Source organism: Artemia sp. Qi Xiang Cuo, chromosome 8 (assembly GCF_049724085.1).
Source record: "Artemia sp. Qi Xiang Cuo chromosome 8, ASM4972408v1, whole genome shotgun sequence".
In the NCBI taxonomy this organism is placed as follows: domain Eukaryota; kingdom Metazoa; phylum Arthropoda; class Branchiopoda; order Anostraca; family Artemiidae; genus Artemia; species Artemia sp. Qi Xiang Cuo.
In genome coordinates this window covers 5743004-5760599 of record NC_142801.1, presented here as the reverse complement: position 1 = coordinate 5760599, position 17596 = coordinate 5743004, and the positions used below count along the sequence as shown (strand labels likewise).

Here is a 17596-nt window from a genome sequence, read left to right as displayed (position 1 = left end):
GCACGCGTAAGGATTGCTACTAAGATGTCTTGTGATCCAGGTTTTAAGAAAATGAAATATGACAGAGCAAAACAGAGGTATCTTACGGATCAGGGGTATCGAGAAGGGAAAATTGAGACAGCCAAACAAAAGAGCAAGGAACGTTATGATAACGATATAGATTACCGAAACAAACATAAGAAAAAAGTTGCTACCAGAATAATGGGTAGATGCTGGGGTGACAAAAGCTATAATGAAAAAATTAAATTCTCTGCGAGGTAATACCAAAGAACGCATAAGGACAAAGGATATAATAAAGAACGATCTCTTACATATACTAACTTGCATAGGCAACTTAACTAAAGTTAAGATTACAGTATTTATGTTATGATGAAGCAAAAAAAAAAGAGAAAAATCCGGGTTGCAGTGGTAGCTAGCAAGAGATGATCACGTCCAATGTTAAGAAATATGAAAACCCATAACTCCTTAAAGAAGAGTCAGATCAAAACAAAAATTACATCATTAGAACCACCTTTGTCCAAAATACTTGTAAAGGAAGCTTTCTGTCCTTTGGCTTTAATAGCAAGGGATATAAATTGCCTTTAAAATCAAGAAAAGTGGCAGCTTCTACAGCATTCTATTTAAACGGCATCTTTTTTTCGGTTTTTTCTTTTCCACAGATAACTTGGCACTGGAACATCGTAGAGAGTTGTTCAATGGCTCATTTTAAAGGAAATTAATCAGGTTAAACACCGTTTTGAACTTAAACAAATTATTTTTAAAACGGAATAAATTTTTCCACTAAAAACTGCATTTTTTATGTCTTTTCATACTGCAGTCTTTTTAAAGATATTTGATTTTTGAAGCAATCAAACAGTTCGTGGTAAAGTTATATTAAAAGACGATCATTAAAAGAAAAAACCATTCCATATATTGGACTTAGTTAGCTGCCTTATTCTTTGAGACTCGTCTCTTACTACTCCAAAGAAAAAAGCCATAGGCTTTTTCCTGTTTGTAATCAGGGTTTATAGTCGGGGTTGCAGCGGTAGCTAGCAACTTACATAAAGGACCGATATAGTTCATCGTAAATGGTATTTGTTAATTAGGCTATTTGTTATATAATCTGGGTTGTAGCGGTAGATAGTAACCGATCTAGAGAAAATCACGCCCCAAAGATAAAACTAAAGTAACCCATTACTCCTGAGAAAGATTCAGATTTGCTAGCTACCGCTGCAACCTAGTAAGAGACGATTACGCCCCATAGCAAAAACTAATGTAACCCATAAATCCTGAAAAAAGATTCAGATCAAAACAAAATCTAAATAAGTAAGACAAGTGGGACAACGTCATTGAAATACTGGTGTACAAAAAATTATGCTAGGGATTGTCTTTTTTCGGCCAACAATCTAGATTTAAACAGAAAGCAGTTCGTCCTCATTAGGGGTGGGAGGATGTCTTAAGAAAATATTTAAAAGAAATTAAAACTTCCCAGGAGGTTTTGAATAGATTGGGATGGGAAAGGAACTTGCACAGCTGTGTTTGCTTCAAGTGGTTTTGTGATGTGATGGGTTGTTAGTAGTAGTATTACGAAGTAGCGTTTTACAAAATATAGGACCGGAATGTTATATCCACATTTAGCAAAGTCGATCGTTTCCTTGGGAAAACCCTTCCTTATCATTTTAACTACATCATCTAATTTCTGATATGTTAGTGGTTGAACAAATGGCGTCTTCCATGAAAACGATCTCTTCAAATCTTGAATCTCATCATTTGGTAGATCAGATGGTATTTTCTTGTGTCGCAGCACAAAAATCTCCAGTTCCTCTTTATTATCTATAATTTTGGAATGGCAAACTCCATTCCTTATGCTTTGAATTGATTTTCCTGAAGTTTTATATTTCCCAAACGTTTTGTTAATCCAAGTTTGGACAGGAGATAAAGGAACTTGTTCATGACTTGTTTAAAACTAATGAAACATTATTATACTTCTCTCTCTTTTTATTTTAAGTCATAATAAAGAACGAACTCTTGCCTATACAATCTTGTATAGGCAACTTAACTATAGTATAGGCTTATACGGTTATATATACAGTCAATTTATTAAAAATTCTCTCCAATGGGGAATCGAACCGCTGTCAAGACGGTGGTTGTTTATTTGTCATTACATTAAAGAACGAACTTTTGTCCATAGTAACTGAAGTATTATAAGTTATCCGAGTTGCAGCGGTAGCTATCCGGGTTGCAGTGGTAGCTAGCAACCTAGTAAGAGACGATCACGTCCAATGTTAAGAAATATAAAAACCCCTAACTCCTAAAAAAATAGTAAGATCAAAACAAAAAGTACACCATTAGAACCGCCTTTTCCGAAACCTCTGTATAGTAAACTTTCTGTTATTTGGTTTGAGGATGACGCTCCCTCCACAGTCAATGGAAGGGTTGTAAGTGATTGTAGTTTTTATTAAGGGGACGCGATCGTTCCTCACTATATTACTACCACCAAAACCCATGTTTCTCATTTAAAATCCTTACAACTTCCATTTCAAACAGTTTCATGCTGTATCATTTTCCTTTCAGATTTCTATGCTTAAATTGCTTTTTCAATACCCACTTTTAGATAAATAATTACCATAATTTTCCACTGTAATTGCAGCTTCAGGTGGTGGGCAGTTTATCACATCATACAGAGCTATAATATACAATTGTTTTGTTATGTAAAGGTTTTACTAGTAATTAAGGATTATTAAACTATAAATTTTGACGTCTCAGAGCTTTGTTTCCACGGCGCAATTAGATCTTGCTTAAGAGATACGAATTCTTATAGGCTAGCAGGGGTTAGAAACTCTTTCTAAGCTGTGGCGATGACAACTTTTGATGCTTGTAGGAATGAAAAAGCGTGTCCTCTTCTTCTCGGACTATCTGGAGATCAGATTCCTTTGGGAGCATTTACCTTGGAGACTGGCGAACTAATTACCTATTATCGGACTAGACTCAGACATATAAGAGAAATAAACACATATAAAAAGACAATAGATTTATTGAACTTACATGCTTAGTTGTACAGCAACGGGTCACTTCAATGACAATAATGGTGACCGAGATTATTTGCGGTACGAACTGTTTTAGATATAACTTAACATTAAAATTAAAAAACACATTTACCACACTCCCAAACGCAGTTCTTTCGTCCAGCGCTGTAGGGACTGCCTGCCATTGGACCAAGTCACCCGAGGTTGCAAATCTTCGTCCAATAATCTCTTTGAGATTTTTCTGATGATTCAGGAGTTCACACAGTTATTTTGCCTTTTAAACTTCCTTAGAAATGTTGTGCATTGCATTTTTTTTGCTACAATTATCTTAGCGAAATTCGAATGACTAGCGTCGTTGTTTGACTGAATATAGAAATGCAATTTCTCTTTTTGCTGATTATGAATTTAGACTCTTGGAAGCGGTATTTGAACTCAATTAGGGAACTTTTAATTTCTGCCCGAATCATCCTTAGAAGGAAAGAATCTTATATTTTAAATATATTGTACTCTCCTCCTGGTGCACATCACCCTTCCCATCAAATAATGACGTCCCATCATTAGTAACTGCTGATTAGAAGTGCCTAAATTTTTCGATTATTTTTCTTATTCAAATTTACATCCCTATCTAAAATTCGTCTACCGGACTAAGATTAATTTTGGTTCTAGATTCGCTACTATATTAAAGATTTTTTTTCCTATATCTAACACTGATTACTTTTACATTTCCAATAAGGTTGGGACTATTCTAGTTTTACATTAGTTTTTTTTTATTTTGATGTCTATATGACGTACTACATACTATCTACACAACGTTAAATGAATAACATGATAATATTACACCTAATTCTACTTGTGGTACATACATGAATGATTTATAACATACAATATTTGGTTCATCATATTCACTGATGACATTAAAACACTTTCACTATTGGGATTTTTGAATTGTCAAAGTTATTAGGAAGTAAAACATGTAGCTTCACATCTATTCATCACCTTTCGTGTCCTTAGTGTACTACACCCTTTTGTTGTAAATTACTGTCCTTCACTCCTTTTGTCCTGGCGAAAATTTCGAAGCACTTACGTTATGGTTTCTTCATGGAACAGTCCGAGTCTAGTTGTCTTTACGCGGTAAGTTTTCCCTAATAGTCAACTGGGAAATGACCGTTAAATATCGTTCTAATAGTCAACTGGGAAATGATTCTTCCCACTTGAGGTGTTGGTGTTTTTCTTGTCAGCATATCATTTTTAGGATTTTTGAGGCACATAGAGAATGTATTCTCGCGTAAAATTGTTCATTTGTGCCTTTTGAAACGGGTTGTCGTCATACTATAGTGACTCTCTTAATATATTGTCTTTAAATTCAACTTCGAACCTCTTCAACTATCATTTAACTTCAAATATCGTTAAATATTGTTTATCTTGTACTGCTCGATGGTGTTCTCAGAGTTAAAGTTCAAATTGTCTTTAATTTCTGCTTCAAATATCTTCAAATGTCTTTAAGTGTCATTTAACTTCAAATATCGTCTATCGTGAGCTGATTGATGGAGTTCTCAGAATTAAACTTCAAATTGTCTTTAATTTCGTCTTCAAATATCTTCGAATGTCTTTAAGTGTCATTTAACTTTAAATATCGTTTAATATCGTTTGCTGATCGATGGAGTTCTCAGAATTAAACTTCAAATTGTCTCTCACTTCAGTTTCAAATATCTTCAAATGTCTTTAAGTATCTCTTAACTTCGAATATCGTTAAATAGCGTTTATCTTGTTCTGATCAATAGAGTTTTCAGCATTTATGTGATTATATAGCTCGTTGAAACACTTGATACTGAGGTTCAAATATAGTGTTACCTGATACGTAATATGGTTCATGGTCGCAGAAACGACGATCGAAGGTAACTGTTGTTTTCGTAGACGAAGTTGGGATGAAACTTGCCTGGAGTTATGGTGGGTACTCTTCGTTGGTTGAGATATGATAAAATAGATGTTACTGGGTCGTATCTGTACTGGGCAGCTCATTGTAATGCTCAATAACCAAAGTGTCCATTTACTTTCCTGTAATAAAAACAGCGCGGCAGAATCACATGTTCTTTGAAGTAAATACACATACAATAATTCACGCATTAATTGGGTTATAATTTTTTAGCTATGGGACATAATTAAATAAATACACTAATATTAGTACTCACAATTAAAATCTAAAATAGAAATGTCTTAAAATTTGTTATGAGAACGAAAATATCGATATTAAATAAACATAATTTACCCTACATTATTGAGTTTGAGGTCTACTTTTACGATATGTTTCATGCCTGCATTGTTCATGCAAGTCTGTGCTGTATAAGAAACGCATGTGCAGCGGCACAACCGCACGGTTTTACGCAAACGATACTACAATGGGGGAACAAGACATAACAAGGACTAGTGGAGACCTCTATACCCACTAGTTTTCTGATGTCTTCCCTATTTCTTAGCTTAGACGTTCTCATGTGGCTCCGGGTTTAACCTCAGTTGAAATGCAGAGGTGTTCTTCTTTGTTTCCCCGTGTTCTTTTCTTGGATTTTCCGTAATTGCAAGTCAACATTGGTGCCTCATATTCGCTTTTCGAATAAGGTCATTAGATGCAGGATTTCCAAGCTTGCCTCCGTAGATTCCAGTTAATGCTTGGCAAAGAATATAAGCATCATGAAGAACTGACATCAATATCTTTTTTTTTTTAGAAGGCTATTGTTTGAGCAAATCCTTCAGCACTAAATAAATAAATATGATAATAAAGTATTATTAGAATCCGTTAAGCGAGAAACACCTTCATATTAATAGGGAATTCCTGGTGGGTTATACTTAGTCGCCATTGGACATACACAGGGTTTCAATCCATATATCTTAACTGATTAAATGGTTAATTAACTGATTAATTTTACATATTATTATTGAGATATAATTTCACATCCGCCGTGAAATTCTACATGTAAACGTACCAATAGGTTGTTTGGTTATAGTTACCAATAGTTGGCTATTAGTACATATATTACTCGAGTAAGAAACATTATATTTCTCGAGTAAGAAACACATGAATAAGCAAGCTAGTGGCACATAATTACACTGGTAGGCCTAAAATAATTATAATCTGCACTAACACAAAATATTTCATATAATTAGATGCTTCTGTACTGATAATATCTTGTTTTGGATACTATCCATCTTGGTTAGGACATGGGTCGATTTTTCATGGAAAATCCGAGGGAGACCTGAGTCAGTATAGGTAAGATATAACGTGGCTGACTTGCGAAAATATGCCACAAAAATTAGAGCACAAGATATGTCATAGGTAAACAAATGAGATTAAAGAAAATTTTTGTCACAGAACTATATAACAGTGATCTCTCTGTTATTTTATACGTCATAGATATAAACTAATGAAATTAAATTTTTCGCCAAGGAGCTAAAGACATTAATGTCTCTGTTTCTCTTTGGAAGTAATGTTTAACAAAGAGCTGTAGGACAGCATACGTCATTGATATAATATAATGAAATTAAAAAGCTTTTTTGTCTTTTTTTTGTTTGCCTCGGAGCTATAAGAAAGTAAACTCTCTGTTTCTCTTTCAAAGCATTCTGATCCAAAAACTAAAACTTAACTAGCTCATCGAAGTTTCCATTCAACCTTTAAGTATTGTTTTGACTGGCCCGGATTGGCATAAAAATACTAATTTCTTACACTTGAAGGACTGAGAAATATCCCTTCCTACGTTCATTTACACACAAAAAAATTACAAAACAATCATGGGCCTTGAGTTCCTCCCCGGGCTTCCCACAAGACGTGGTCCAACACCACTTGTCGTTTTCAGTAGACCACTAGCTTCCTACCTTTGGTTATTTTATGTGATCGTCAACGTTTTGACATTACTCGTATTATTTTTTTTTTTTTTTTTTATATTTACTTGGTTAACTTTATTGCACACTGTTACATTTGTTATGGTGTTAAATTTGTTATCTTTGAAATTTGTCTTTACATTAGTTAGGGATATTTCCATCTGTCAGGTTTTTTAACCGTTCTACCTGACTGTGTCGTTATTTTCTCCTCTGTTTCTTGTAGTTTTTTATTTTTAGGTTTGTATAGCGAGATAATGTCAAATTTTTTTTATTTCTTTTTCAAAAACTCTTGAACATTTAATTTAGTGTTTTTACCTTGCGAGGCTTCTGAGGTCGGCCAAGATTTTTCTATTTCTTTAGCTACTATAGGTCCTGCGTCACCATCAGACTTTTCGGAACTACTTTCCGATGAATCCAGATTCTAACTTTCAGAGGTGACCTTTTTTGTGGGATCACCTGCCCTTCCTTCGTAAATTTCTACTCCCCTTGAAGTAGAAGGTTTATTCCCTAAGTCCTCGCCTTGAGTCCTCAACTCGGGGGATTTGAAAGATTCTTGAGAGCTTTGGGAGGAATCAATAGTTTTTGCGGGGTTCCTCCATTGTTTGAAGGCCATGTCCTCAGGGGGATGGGGCATTCTTTGCAATAGGGATTCCCTCCGTGAAGTCCACGTCCAGTTATGTTTAGGTTTGACCTTGGACACTGTTATATCATGATATTGACCTTGCTGGTCATCCTTTGGAGTTTTATTTCCGGGCAATGTACTTTGACTCGTTTTTATGGGAAAATTTATTAAATCCATAGCTTCTCGCAGGTTTGTTTTAGTTAAATCTTTGGGAGGAGTTTTCTTTACAGTAATACCGGGGGTTTCTACAGCTCTGTTTAATTCTTCCTGTAAGGACTGGGGCATTTCTATTGGTGTTTTAGGGGAAACCATGTCGTCAGGAAATCTTCTGGGGCGACATGGGGTTGAAATTCTATCGGGGAAGAATTGGGTTTTTGGAGATATTGTATAATCTAAATCTCCTGCGCTCGCCGATGAATAACTTTTTCGAGTTTTTGGCGTTTTTATTTCAGGAAAAAATCCTGGTATTAGGGATTTTTTCTTAGGAACAACTAGATTTTCCATTGCCAAAAATTCTCCAAAGTTTTGTTCATCACTGTCATTTTCAAAATAATCTTGTTTAAAATTTAAAGGTTTTAGCTCTACCAATCTTGACCTAGGGGGCTCATTTTCCGAATCTGACGAATAAGTAGAAGAGGGATGTGACATCCATCTCTCTGGAAATTTGGCTCTCTTTATTCGGCTAATATGCTCCTTGTAAGTTCTTTCGCTATTAGAGTTCTCCATTTTATAGGTATATTCATTATAGTACTTTTTGACTATTCTGTATGGTCCGGAATATTTGCTGGAAAGTTTTTTTCCTTCTGTTTTTGCCTAGTTCCTTAGGTAAACGGTGTCTCCTACTTTGAAATCTATACTCCCCTTAACTTTGGGTTGGTTTCTTAGCTCTTGGTTTATTTTACATTTTTCCAACTCTTGACTAACTATTTTATAAGTTTTCCTCATTCTATTTATGAATTCTTGTTTATAATCTTCTGAGTCGTTATAATAATGCCGAGATTCAATAATCTCATCATACGGGATTCTAAAATCTCGACCAAAAAGTAAATAAAATGGATTGTCTCTGGTTGTTTAGGAATAAGCAGTGTTGATTACGTTAGTTAAATAAGGTAGGAATTTATCCCAGTCGCTCCTATTGTCTTTCGTATAAATACTTAGAAAGTTCGAAAATATTTTATGCCTGTTTTCTATTTTTCCATTAGCTTGTGGGTGGTACGGTGCTGTCACCATTTTCTCTATATTAAGGAAACTCATTCAATCTTTTGTTACTTTTGCGACAAAATTGCTCCCGTTGTCGCTCAAAATTTTATTAGGAATACCAAATTGTAAAAATAATTTTGCTAATGCCTTACTTGTGGCATAATCACCTTGAATTTTTAATGCTTTTGCAAAAGTAAATCCTGAAAAATGATCTACAACCGAAAAAATATAAGTATGGCCTCTGCTCGAAACAGGTAAGCCTCCACTTGTCCCGTATAGGTCAAATGAGATAATATCGAAGGGGTACTTTGCTACCGGGATCCTTCCCATTGGGGGATTTGGATAAGCCGGGGGTATTTTTCTCATGTTACATTCCTCGCATGTGCTTACAAATTCTTTAAGCTTAGTCAGTGCCGATTGTACGTAAAAGTATTGTTTTAACTTATGGAACGTTTTCATAACTCCTAAATGTCCACCTGTGTCCGAAGGAAAATATTCAAATGCAGGCCCTATCAAGTTTTGTATTACAGGTATTATCGAGGTTTGGTTTCTATTTGTCTCAGCAGTCGCAATCCTACACAGTATTTCTTCATCAAGGTCGTAGTAAAAATTATCTATCTCTTTTCTAAGAGTTTTGAATTTATCCGGTAACGCCTCATCATTCACAAAATAATCAATTAGTGCTACACACATTTCGTCCTTTTTTTGTTTTTTTTTTATATTTTCCAAAGACAAGGGACAATAGTTAATCTTATTTTCTTTTACTGCGTCTTTGACTTTGTTTTTCTTACATCCATGTTTGCTTTTAGCACTAATAGCATTAAGTTCATTTTCTTCAGTTTCCGGCGGAGTATTTTCTGGATATCTACTCAAAAAGTCTCAAGCTACATTTTGTTTTCCCTTTAAATGTTCAAATTCATAATCTAGGTCTTGGATTTTCATAATCGATCTAGCTAGAATGCCCGTGGGATTTTTAAATGTGTGCAGGTACTGCAAGCTTTAATGGTCTGATCGTAGTATAAATTTTCTACTAATTAAATGATGTCTAAACTTGTCCAAGTGGTAGATAATAGATAACAATTCTAAGTTTGTGGCGGAATAACTGCTTTCGCCCTTTGATAAAGTTTTACTTGAATAGCATATAACTTTTTCTACTTGTTTAGGTGTTCCCTGTAGAGGGTTAGGGTTTTCTACTGGGATTGTTTGCGAAAGGATAGCGCCTATGCCCATTGAGATAGCATCAGTGGTAACGATGAATTTTCCGTTTTCGAATTCAGGGAGTGATAAAATTGGTTCAGAAGTGAGCGCCTTTTTGAGTTGGTCTAGGGAAGTTTGAGCTTCCTGGGACCAGGTAACATTATGGGATTTTCCTTTGGTTAATTCCGTGAGGGGTTTCGCAATTTGGGAATAATTTCGTACGAATTTTCTAAAGTAGCCAGTAAGTCCTAAAATTCCCCTTAATTCTTTCATAGTTCTGGGGGGCTTGAGGTTTTCAACACATTTTATTTTATCAGGGTCTGGGGATATCTCTCCCTGGGTTACTATTACTCCTAAAAATTTAATTTTGGATTGAAATAAATTTACTTTCTCGGGCCGGCATTTTAAATTGCCTTGCCTGAAATTCTCGAACACCTTAGCTAAAGTTGCTAAGTGTTGCTCAGTGTTTTCCCCCACGCATATAATATCATAGACAAAATGAATTATATTCTTTAATCCTCTTAACAGGTGCAATAGGGGTCTACATATTGCGCTTGAACTAGTTTTAAGCCCAAATGGTGCCCTTAAGTATTCATAAGAACCATATTCGGATGCTGAAAATGCAGTTTTATGGACATCCTTTTCGGCTATTTTCACTTGGTGGTAGCCTTGGGTAAGATCCAAAGAAGTAAAAATTTTGTTTTTGCTTGAAATTGAGTTAAGAATTTCGACTATTCTTGGTAGAGGAAATTTATCGCTAACTACTTGTTTGTTGAGAGCCCTATAATCTACAACGAGTCTAAGATCTCTATTCTTTTTTGGTAATGAGATCACTGGTGCGCTATATAGACTTATATTTGGGCGTATAATTTCATTTCTTTCTAATTCGTGGATTTTATTTTTTAACCACTCTTTGTGCTTGTATGGCACACGGTATGGCTGTTTTGCTACGGGATTACCAGTCATTTAAAATTAATTCTTATAAAATTGAATAAGCCCGATATAAAATTAAGATTCAGAAAATAAATACTTAAAATTACATAATAATTAGCATAATTTTTGATTCAGTTCCATATACGTAATATGATCCATTTTAAATTTGTTTAAAAACTACGATTCAGTCAAGGGATATTCTTTATTTGAAGTTTTGATACCATTAACTAGGTTTAGTTTAGAATTTTCCCATTTATTTAAATCATTTTCCGTTAAAACCTGGATTTGGACTAAACAAGTCCCCTTTTTAATTGTAATTGTATCGTTTTCATGGTTATTGTTTACCCAAATAAAACCTTCCCCTTTGTCATAGGATATAATCTGTTCCTCACATAACAGATTTTCAGGTATTTCAGACGGTGTCGCAAACCATATTTCTGATTTGCTAATTATTGGCTCGATCGTTTGTGGTATTTGGATTTTTTGCTTCGTTTTGGGAGGGATTTTTGTTTTCTTTATCGCAAATCTGTAATATTTTTCTTTATTATCATTGTTTATTAGATTCATACTGGCGCTATGCTGCGCCATTGCGGCATCTTCCGGCGTCAAGTTGGGTTTTATTATGTTTTTCCACAATTCCACTATTTTCTTAATTTCGTTTGACCTGTACTGCCGCATATCTCCTATTTTTATTTTTGCATCTTCAATACTGTTATTATTTAAGTTTACTTCATTTCTGCAATATCTCTCAGGGTAATTGAACGAATTTCCAATTATGCCCTGTCTTTGCGAGACATGAGGTTCGAAACACTTCGAAATTATACCGTTATAAATTCTTTTTACTGTTATATTATCTTCGTAGCCTCTGTTACGATTTCTTAAGGTAGAAATTTCATCCCCTACCTTAGCTGGGTATACCAGCTTCTTGTTGGCCACGTCTAATAGTATTCTATTAGACCTTAGAAAATTTGCCCCTATAATAGCTTCATATGGGAGATTATCACATATAATAAAATTTGTCATGAAGGTTCTGTTGTCTCTTTTTACGTTTAGGCAAATTGACCCTTTTGCATTTAATTTATGACCTGTAACACTTGTTAAATTGGGATTATTAGGGTTCTTTTGTCGCCTAATGTGCAGAGGCAACGTATTAAATACGCAAGAGTTTATGATATTTACAGTAGCTCCACTGTCAACTAAGGCCGTAAAGTAAACGTTTTCTACACAAAAATCATTAAATATAGGTAACTTGTTAATAATATCACTATAAGAAGGCACTAGTATTGTTTTGGACCTATTAAGTATCCCTGGCACCCTCTGGGTCCAACTTATGTTTCTGAGGGGCCTGAAGCGTTTCCCTGAGAATTTATTTCATTTGTCGGTGCCTGTAATAGATATTCAGACGTATTAGGTTCCGTAGGCATATTTAAATGATTTACGTCTGCCTGTCTTTGCCATGTATTATTATGGTAACGTGGATGTCTCGTGTCAGTGCCGTTTGCTGGCGCTGTTTGCCAGTGCTGTTGGCTTGTAAAATTTTAATTTCTCATCGGCAAATTTTCATTATTTTTATACTGCATTCTTGCCTTATATTGGCCTTGGCGAGTATTTGGGTTTTCAAACCGGTAATTAATTTGCCTGTTGGGGAAAGGGTTATACAAATTTGGTTGGTACGCATTATAAGGTACTGATTGGCGCAATCCCCCCTGGCTATAGTCTATTGCACGACCGGTGCTAAAATTTGTCCTTCTGAACAAATGGTTACCGTAATTTTACGTATTACCGACAGCATTTCTCGGTATGGGATTGGTGACGTAGTGGCACTCTCTTGCTATGTGGCCAACACGATTGCAGTTATAGCACCTTATTATTGTAGGGTTAATGGGCTGAAAACGTACTGTTTTCTACCTAGCGGGTTCTGGCGTTTTGTTTCTTTGTGCTACTGGGGAGTTATCCCTTGAAAAGAAATTGGGGGATGCCTGATCGCCCTTGAAGATTAGGTTCGCGTTTGAGTCACCTAGGCTATTTATTTTTGCATTTCTATGATTAGCAACCATTTTATCAACTTCAATTAGTCGCTCTACCGCTTGGACCTCAAGATCCAACGTCTGAATATTCTTGGATATTACTACTCTATATAGTTTTGGGGGTAACCCTTGCAAAAAGGTATTTAGTATGACTTTTTCATACAGTTGCCCAGAACCACTTCCGTATTTTGCTTCTACAGAAATGAATTTTGCTTCTTAATCGTAGAAGCAGCGTGTTTTTTAATGCTTCAACGTCTGTTTTTGTTTGTGTGACCATTTTGTTCATTTGGATATTATATTCTTCAATCTCCAACAGACCACTGTAATCCAGGTTGGATGTCGCGATTTCTCCGTTTTTGTCGGCCAGTTATTGAACTAATAATATTTAATTTATTTCCTCAATGTTTTTTTTGCGTTTATATAAACTTACAATTTTGATTAAACTATTTTTGGTTAGGCTTTTATATCATATGAGATATAAGGGGTTTCCTATCGTAGCCTAGCGGTTATAGGCCTAATCAATTTTCTTATATGTCTGTGTCTTTCCAAAAATTAAATTTGAATTACAAAGTTTAAATAGCCTAACTAGTTCGTAGTTTCCCTCCAATATCCTACAGGCCGCGCCATTTGTTATTCAAAGATTTTAGTAGTAATTAATTAATGATTATTAAACTATAAATTTTGACGTCTCAGAGCTTTGTTTCCACGGCGCAATTAGATCTTGCTTAAGAGATACGAATTCTTATAGGCTAGCAGGGTTAGAAACTCTTTCTAAGCTGTGGCGATGACAACTTTTGGTGCTTGTAGGAATGAAAAAGCGTGTCCTCTTCTTCTCGGACTATCTGGAGATCAGATTCCTTTGGGAGCATTTACCTTGGAGACTGGCGAACTAATTACCTATTATCGGACTAGACTCAGACATATAAGAGAAACGAACACATATAAAAAGATAATAGATTTATTAAACTTACATGCTTAGTTGTACAGCAATGGGTCACTTCAATGACAATAATGGTGACCGAGATTATTTGTGGTACGAACCGTTTTAGATATAACTTAACATTAAAATTAAAAAACACATTTACCCCACTCCCAAACGCAGTTCTTTCGTCCTGCGCTGTAGGGACTGCCTGCCATTGGACCAAGTGACCCAAGGACGCAAATCTTCGTCCAATAATCTCTTTAAGATTTTTCAGAGGATTCAGGAGTTCACACAGTTTTTTGCCTTTTAAACTTCCTTATAAATTTTATGCTTTGCATTTTTTTTGCTACAATTATCTTAGCGAAATTCGAACGACTAGCGCCGTTGTCTGACTGAAGCTAGAAATGCAATTTCTCTTTTTGCTGATTATGAATTTAGACTCTTGGAAGCGGTATTTGAACTCAATTAGGGAACGTTTAATTTGTGCCCGAATCATTTTTAGAAGGAAAGAATCTTATATTTTAAATATATGGTATTCTACTGCTGGTGCAGTTTCAGCTTCATTGCATGAAAGCCATTTTCTCCCTTTTTTGCCCGTACAATACCATGATCCCTTGAAATGTAAAAATACTTCATTCCTCCCATCATAAAACCGTTTTCGGAAAACTCATCTGAATCATATTTTCATACAAACACTTTCAATTCAGCTGATGTGGCAGAAAATTCCCAAGACTTTGCCCAAACTGACCCATCAACACCAATAATAGCAGCTTCTGAAATACCTTTTGATAGCAATTGACTTTTAATATCATCAATCCAAGAATTCATCTTAATAATTATTCAATTCAGTAATATATTTTCACCCCATAAACTGACGTAACGAGTCACTTGAAGCAAAACGAAAAGTATACTAATTTAAAAATTTTTAGGTATTTTTCTGGTTTGAATTAGAAAATTAAAATTATTCCTCCGACACCATTATAATTTTTGCAGTTTGCAGTTAAATAAAATCATTTTGTTTAAAATTTTTAGATATTATTTTAGTTTCAAATGACGAATTAGATTTTGTTTATGTTAAGTAGTTAGAAACTAACAAAAAACAAAACTAATTTTAATTTTTTCTTCTTTTTTTGTTTGAATTAAAAAATAAAAACTATTCCCCAGACATCATAAATAATTTTGCTGTTAGCAGCTAAATAAAATTATTTTATTTAAAATTTTCAGGAATTAATCTAATTTCAGTTGGCGAATCGGATTTTTTGTTAAAACCCTAAAACAAGCAGGTTTTTTTCAAACCCTAAAAGAATTGTATTTTTTGTTACAACCCTAAAGAAATACTGCATTTTACATAAAAATATCTACATACGTTTTATAATTTTAAAAATAATATTTTTATTTTCGGTTGCAATAGGATGTTAATAACAATAGCTACTATAGCTATATCTGATGACTCGATGAATCCGATGATTCCTGATGTTATTTTAATTACAAAAGACACTAATACAGTAATGTTATTTAAAATTAACCATTATTCAGCTCTATATAATTTTCCAGTGACCAGCTAGCTGAGGAGAAAAAAAAACGGAAGGAAATTACATGCCTCATGTGGAGAATATTGTGGTTCCGGGTTGCAGCGGTAGCTAGCAACCCGGGTTGCAGCGGTAGCTAGCAACCTAGTAAGAGACGATCACGTCCAATGTTAAGAAATATAAAAACCCATAGTTCCTAAAAAAGGAGTCAGATCAAATTCAAAAGTACACCATTAGAACCGCCTTGTCCGAAACCCCTGTATAGGAAACTTTCAGTCCCTTGGCTTGAACAGCAAGGGAAATATAGTGGCTTGAAAATCAAGAAAAGTGGCAGTTAATACAACATTCTGCCTAAACGGGATATTTTTTTTTTCTTTTTTTCTTTTCCACAGATAGCTCGGCACTGGAACATCTTAGAGAGTTGTTCAATGACTCATTTTAAAGGAAATTAATTGGGTTGAAATCTTTTGTAACTAAAATAAATTATTTCTAAAAGAGAATAGATTTTTCCACTAAAAATTGCATTTTTGATGTCTTTTCACACTGCAGTCTTTTCAAAGATATTTGATTTTTGTACATAAATCCTAATATATTAAATTATATTTAAGGTCAATATATTAAAATTTTCCACTAAAAGACGGTCATTGGAATAAAAAACCCAATACATACATTTGATTTAGTTAGCTACTTGATTGTTTGAGGCTAGTCTCTTACTATTTCAAAGAAGAAGAAGCCGTAGGCTTTTTCCTGTTTGTAATCAATTAGAAAGAGTTCTACCTTTAAAATGAGTTATCCGGGTGGCTCCTGATATACGGTGGTTCCAGGGGTAGTACATTAAAAGACGATCATTGGAATAGCATTCTTAAAGGAGTCTACACACTACTTCCGGGTTGCAGCGGTAGCTAGCAACCTAGTAAGAGACGATCACGTCAAATGTTAAGAAATATAAAAACCCCTAACTCCTAGAAAAATAGTCAGATCAAAACAAAAAGTACACCATTAGAACCACCTTGTCCGAAACCCCTATAAAGGAAACTTACCACCCTTTGGCTTGAATAACAAATAAAATATATTGGCTTGAAAATCAAGAAAATTGACTTTAACCACGTTATTCTGCACAAACGGGGTATTTTTTTCTTTCTTTTGTTTCCAGAGATAGCTTGGCACTGGAACATCGTAGAGAGTTGTTCAATGGCTCATTTTAAAAGAAATCTTTAGATCTAGCGCCTTTTGCACTTAATTTTTTTTATTTATTATTTTTCATGAAAAACTAAATTTTGTATATACAATATTGATCAATGACGTCATGGTCGTTGGATGTAGTACATAAAGGCTCGATCATCGAATTTAAGCTGAAACTAAGTAAAGGACAATTATGCCTCCATATATTCACAGTGATGTATAAGATTTCCCATTACATCTGTAAACTGTTCCACAGTTGCCGGTCCATACCTTGGAAGCTTTTCACTAAACATGCAACATTTCTTTTGGATATTACTATGAAGTTTTGCGAAAGCATCTCTAGCTGACTTTTCAACAAAATCTATTCTTTCAGAGATAATTTTAATCTTTAATTTTGAATATTTTTCGTAATCCCGGTAAAACATTCGTAAAATTTTTCTCAGTTTACAAAGATCAGCCTGTGCGTTCTTTGCAGCTTGTGTAAACTGCAAAAATATCCATGGTATCCGAGCAATAGTTTGAATATTTCAATACAAGCTGGAAAAATACCTTAAAATGTTAAAATTAGTTTTATTTTTGGTTAGGTTCTAACTACTCGATGTGGGATTGACTATGTATTTTCAGGCCAAAAAATTACATTTTTTAATATATATTTTATTTTTCAGTTTAGACTCGCTAAAGTTATTATGTAAACTGCAAAAATATTTATGATATCTGAGCAATAATTTTAATCTTTTCATTCAAACTAACAAAATACCTGAAAATTTAAAAATTAGTTTTATTTTTTGTTAGGTTATGGATACCTGATACGAGTTATAAGAAGTGTTAATTAGATGAAAATATCATTTCTTGTTTTGTAATAAGATGCCTTCTAAGCGAGTTATTATACGTAATTTAAAAAAACAGTACTATACAAAAAACAGAGACAACATCTTGGAAAGAAAAAAGCAAAGGTATTGAACTGACAAGGCGTATCGAAAAGTAATAATTGAGAGAGCAAAACAAAACAGCAAGATGTGTTATCAAAATGATGAAGATTATAGACATGCGAAAATTGAGACAGCCAAACAAAAGAGTAAGGAACGGTATGATAATGATGAAGATTACCG

At 34.4% G+C, this 17596-nt stretch overlaps 1 protein-coding gene across 1 annotated transcript in view; it reads right to left on the bottom strand.

The window, feature by feature from the left end:
* Positions 1 to 17596, bottom strand: part of LOC148949095 (cytoplasmic dynein 2 heavy chain 1-like) — a 161140-nt gene that overhangs the window by 13961 nt on the left and 129583 nt on the right. The window contains exon 17 of the mRNA XM_089093804.1: positions 14471 to 14604. Within this exon, the coding sequence (XP_088949930.1) occupies positions 14471 to 14604 (134 nt within the window). The remainder of the gene's footprint in view (positions 1 to 14470; positions 14605 to 17596) is intronic.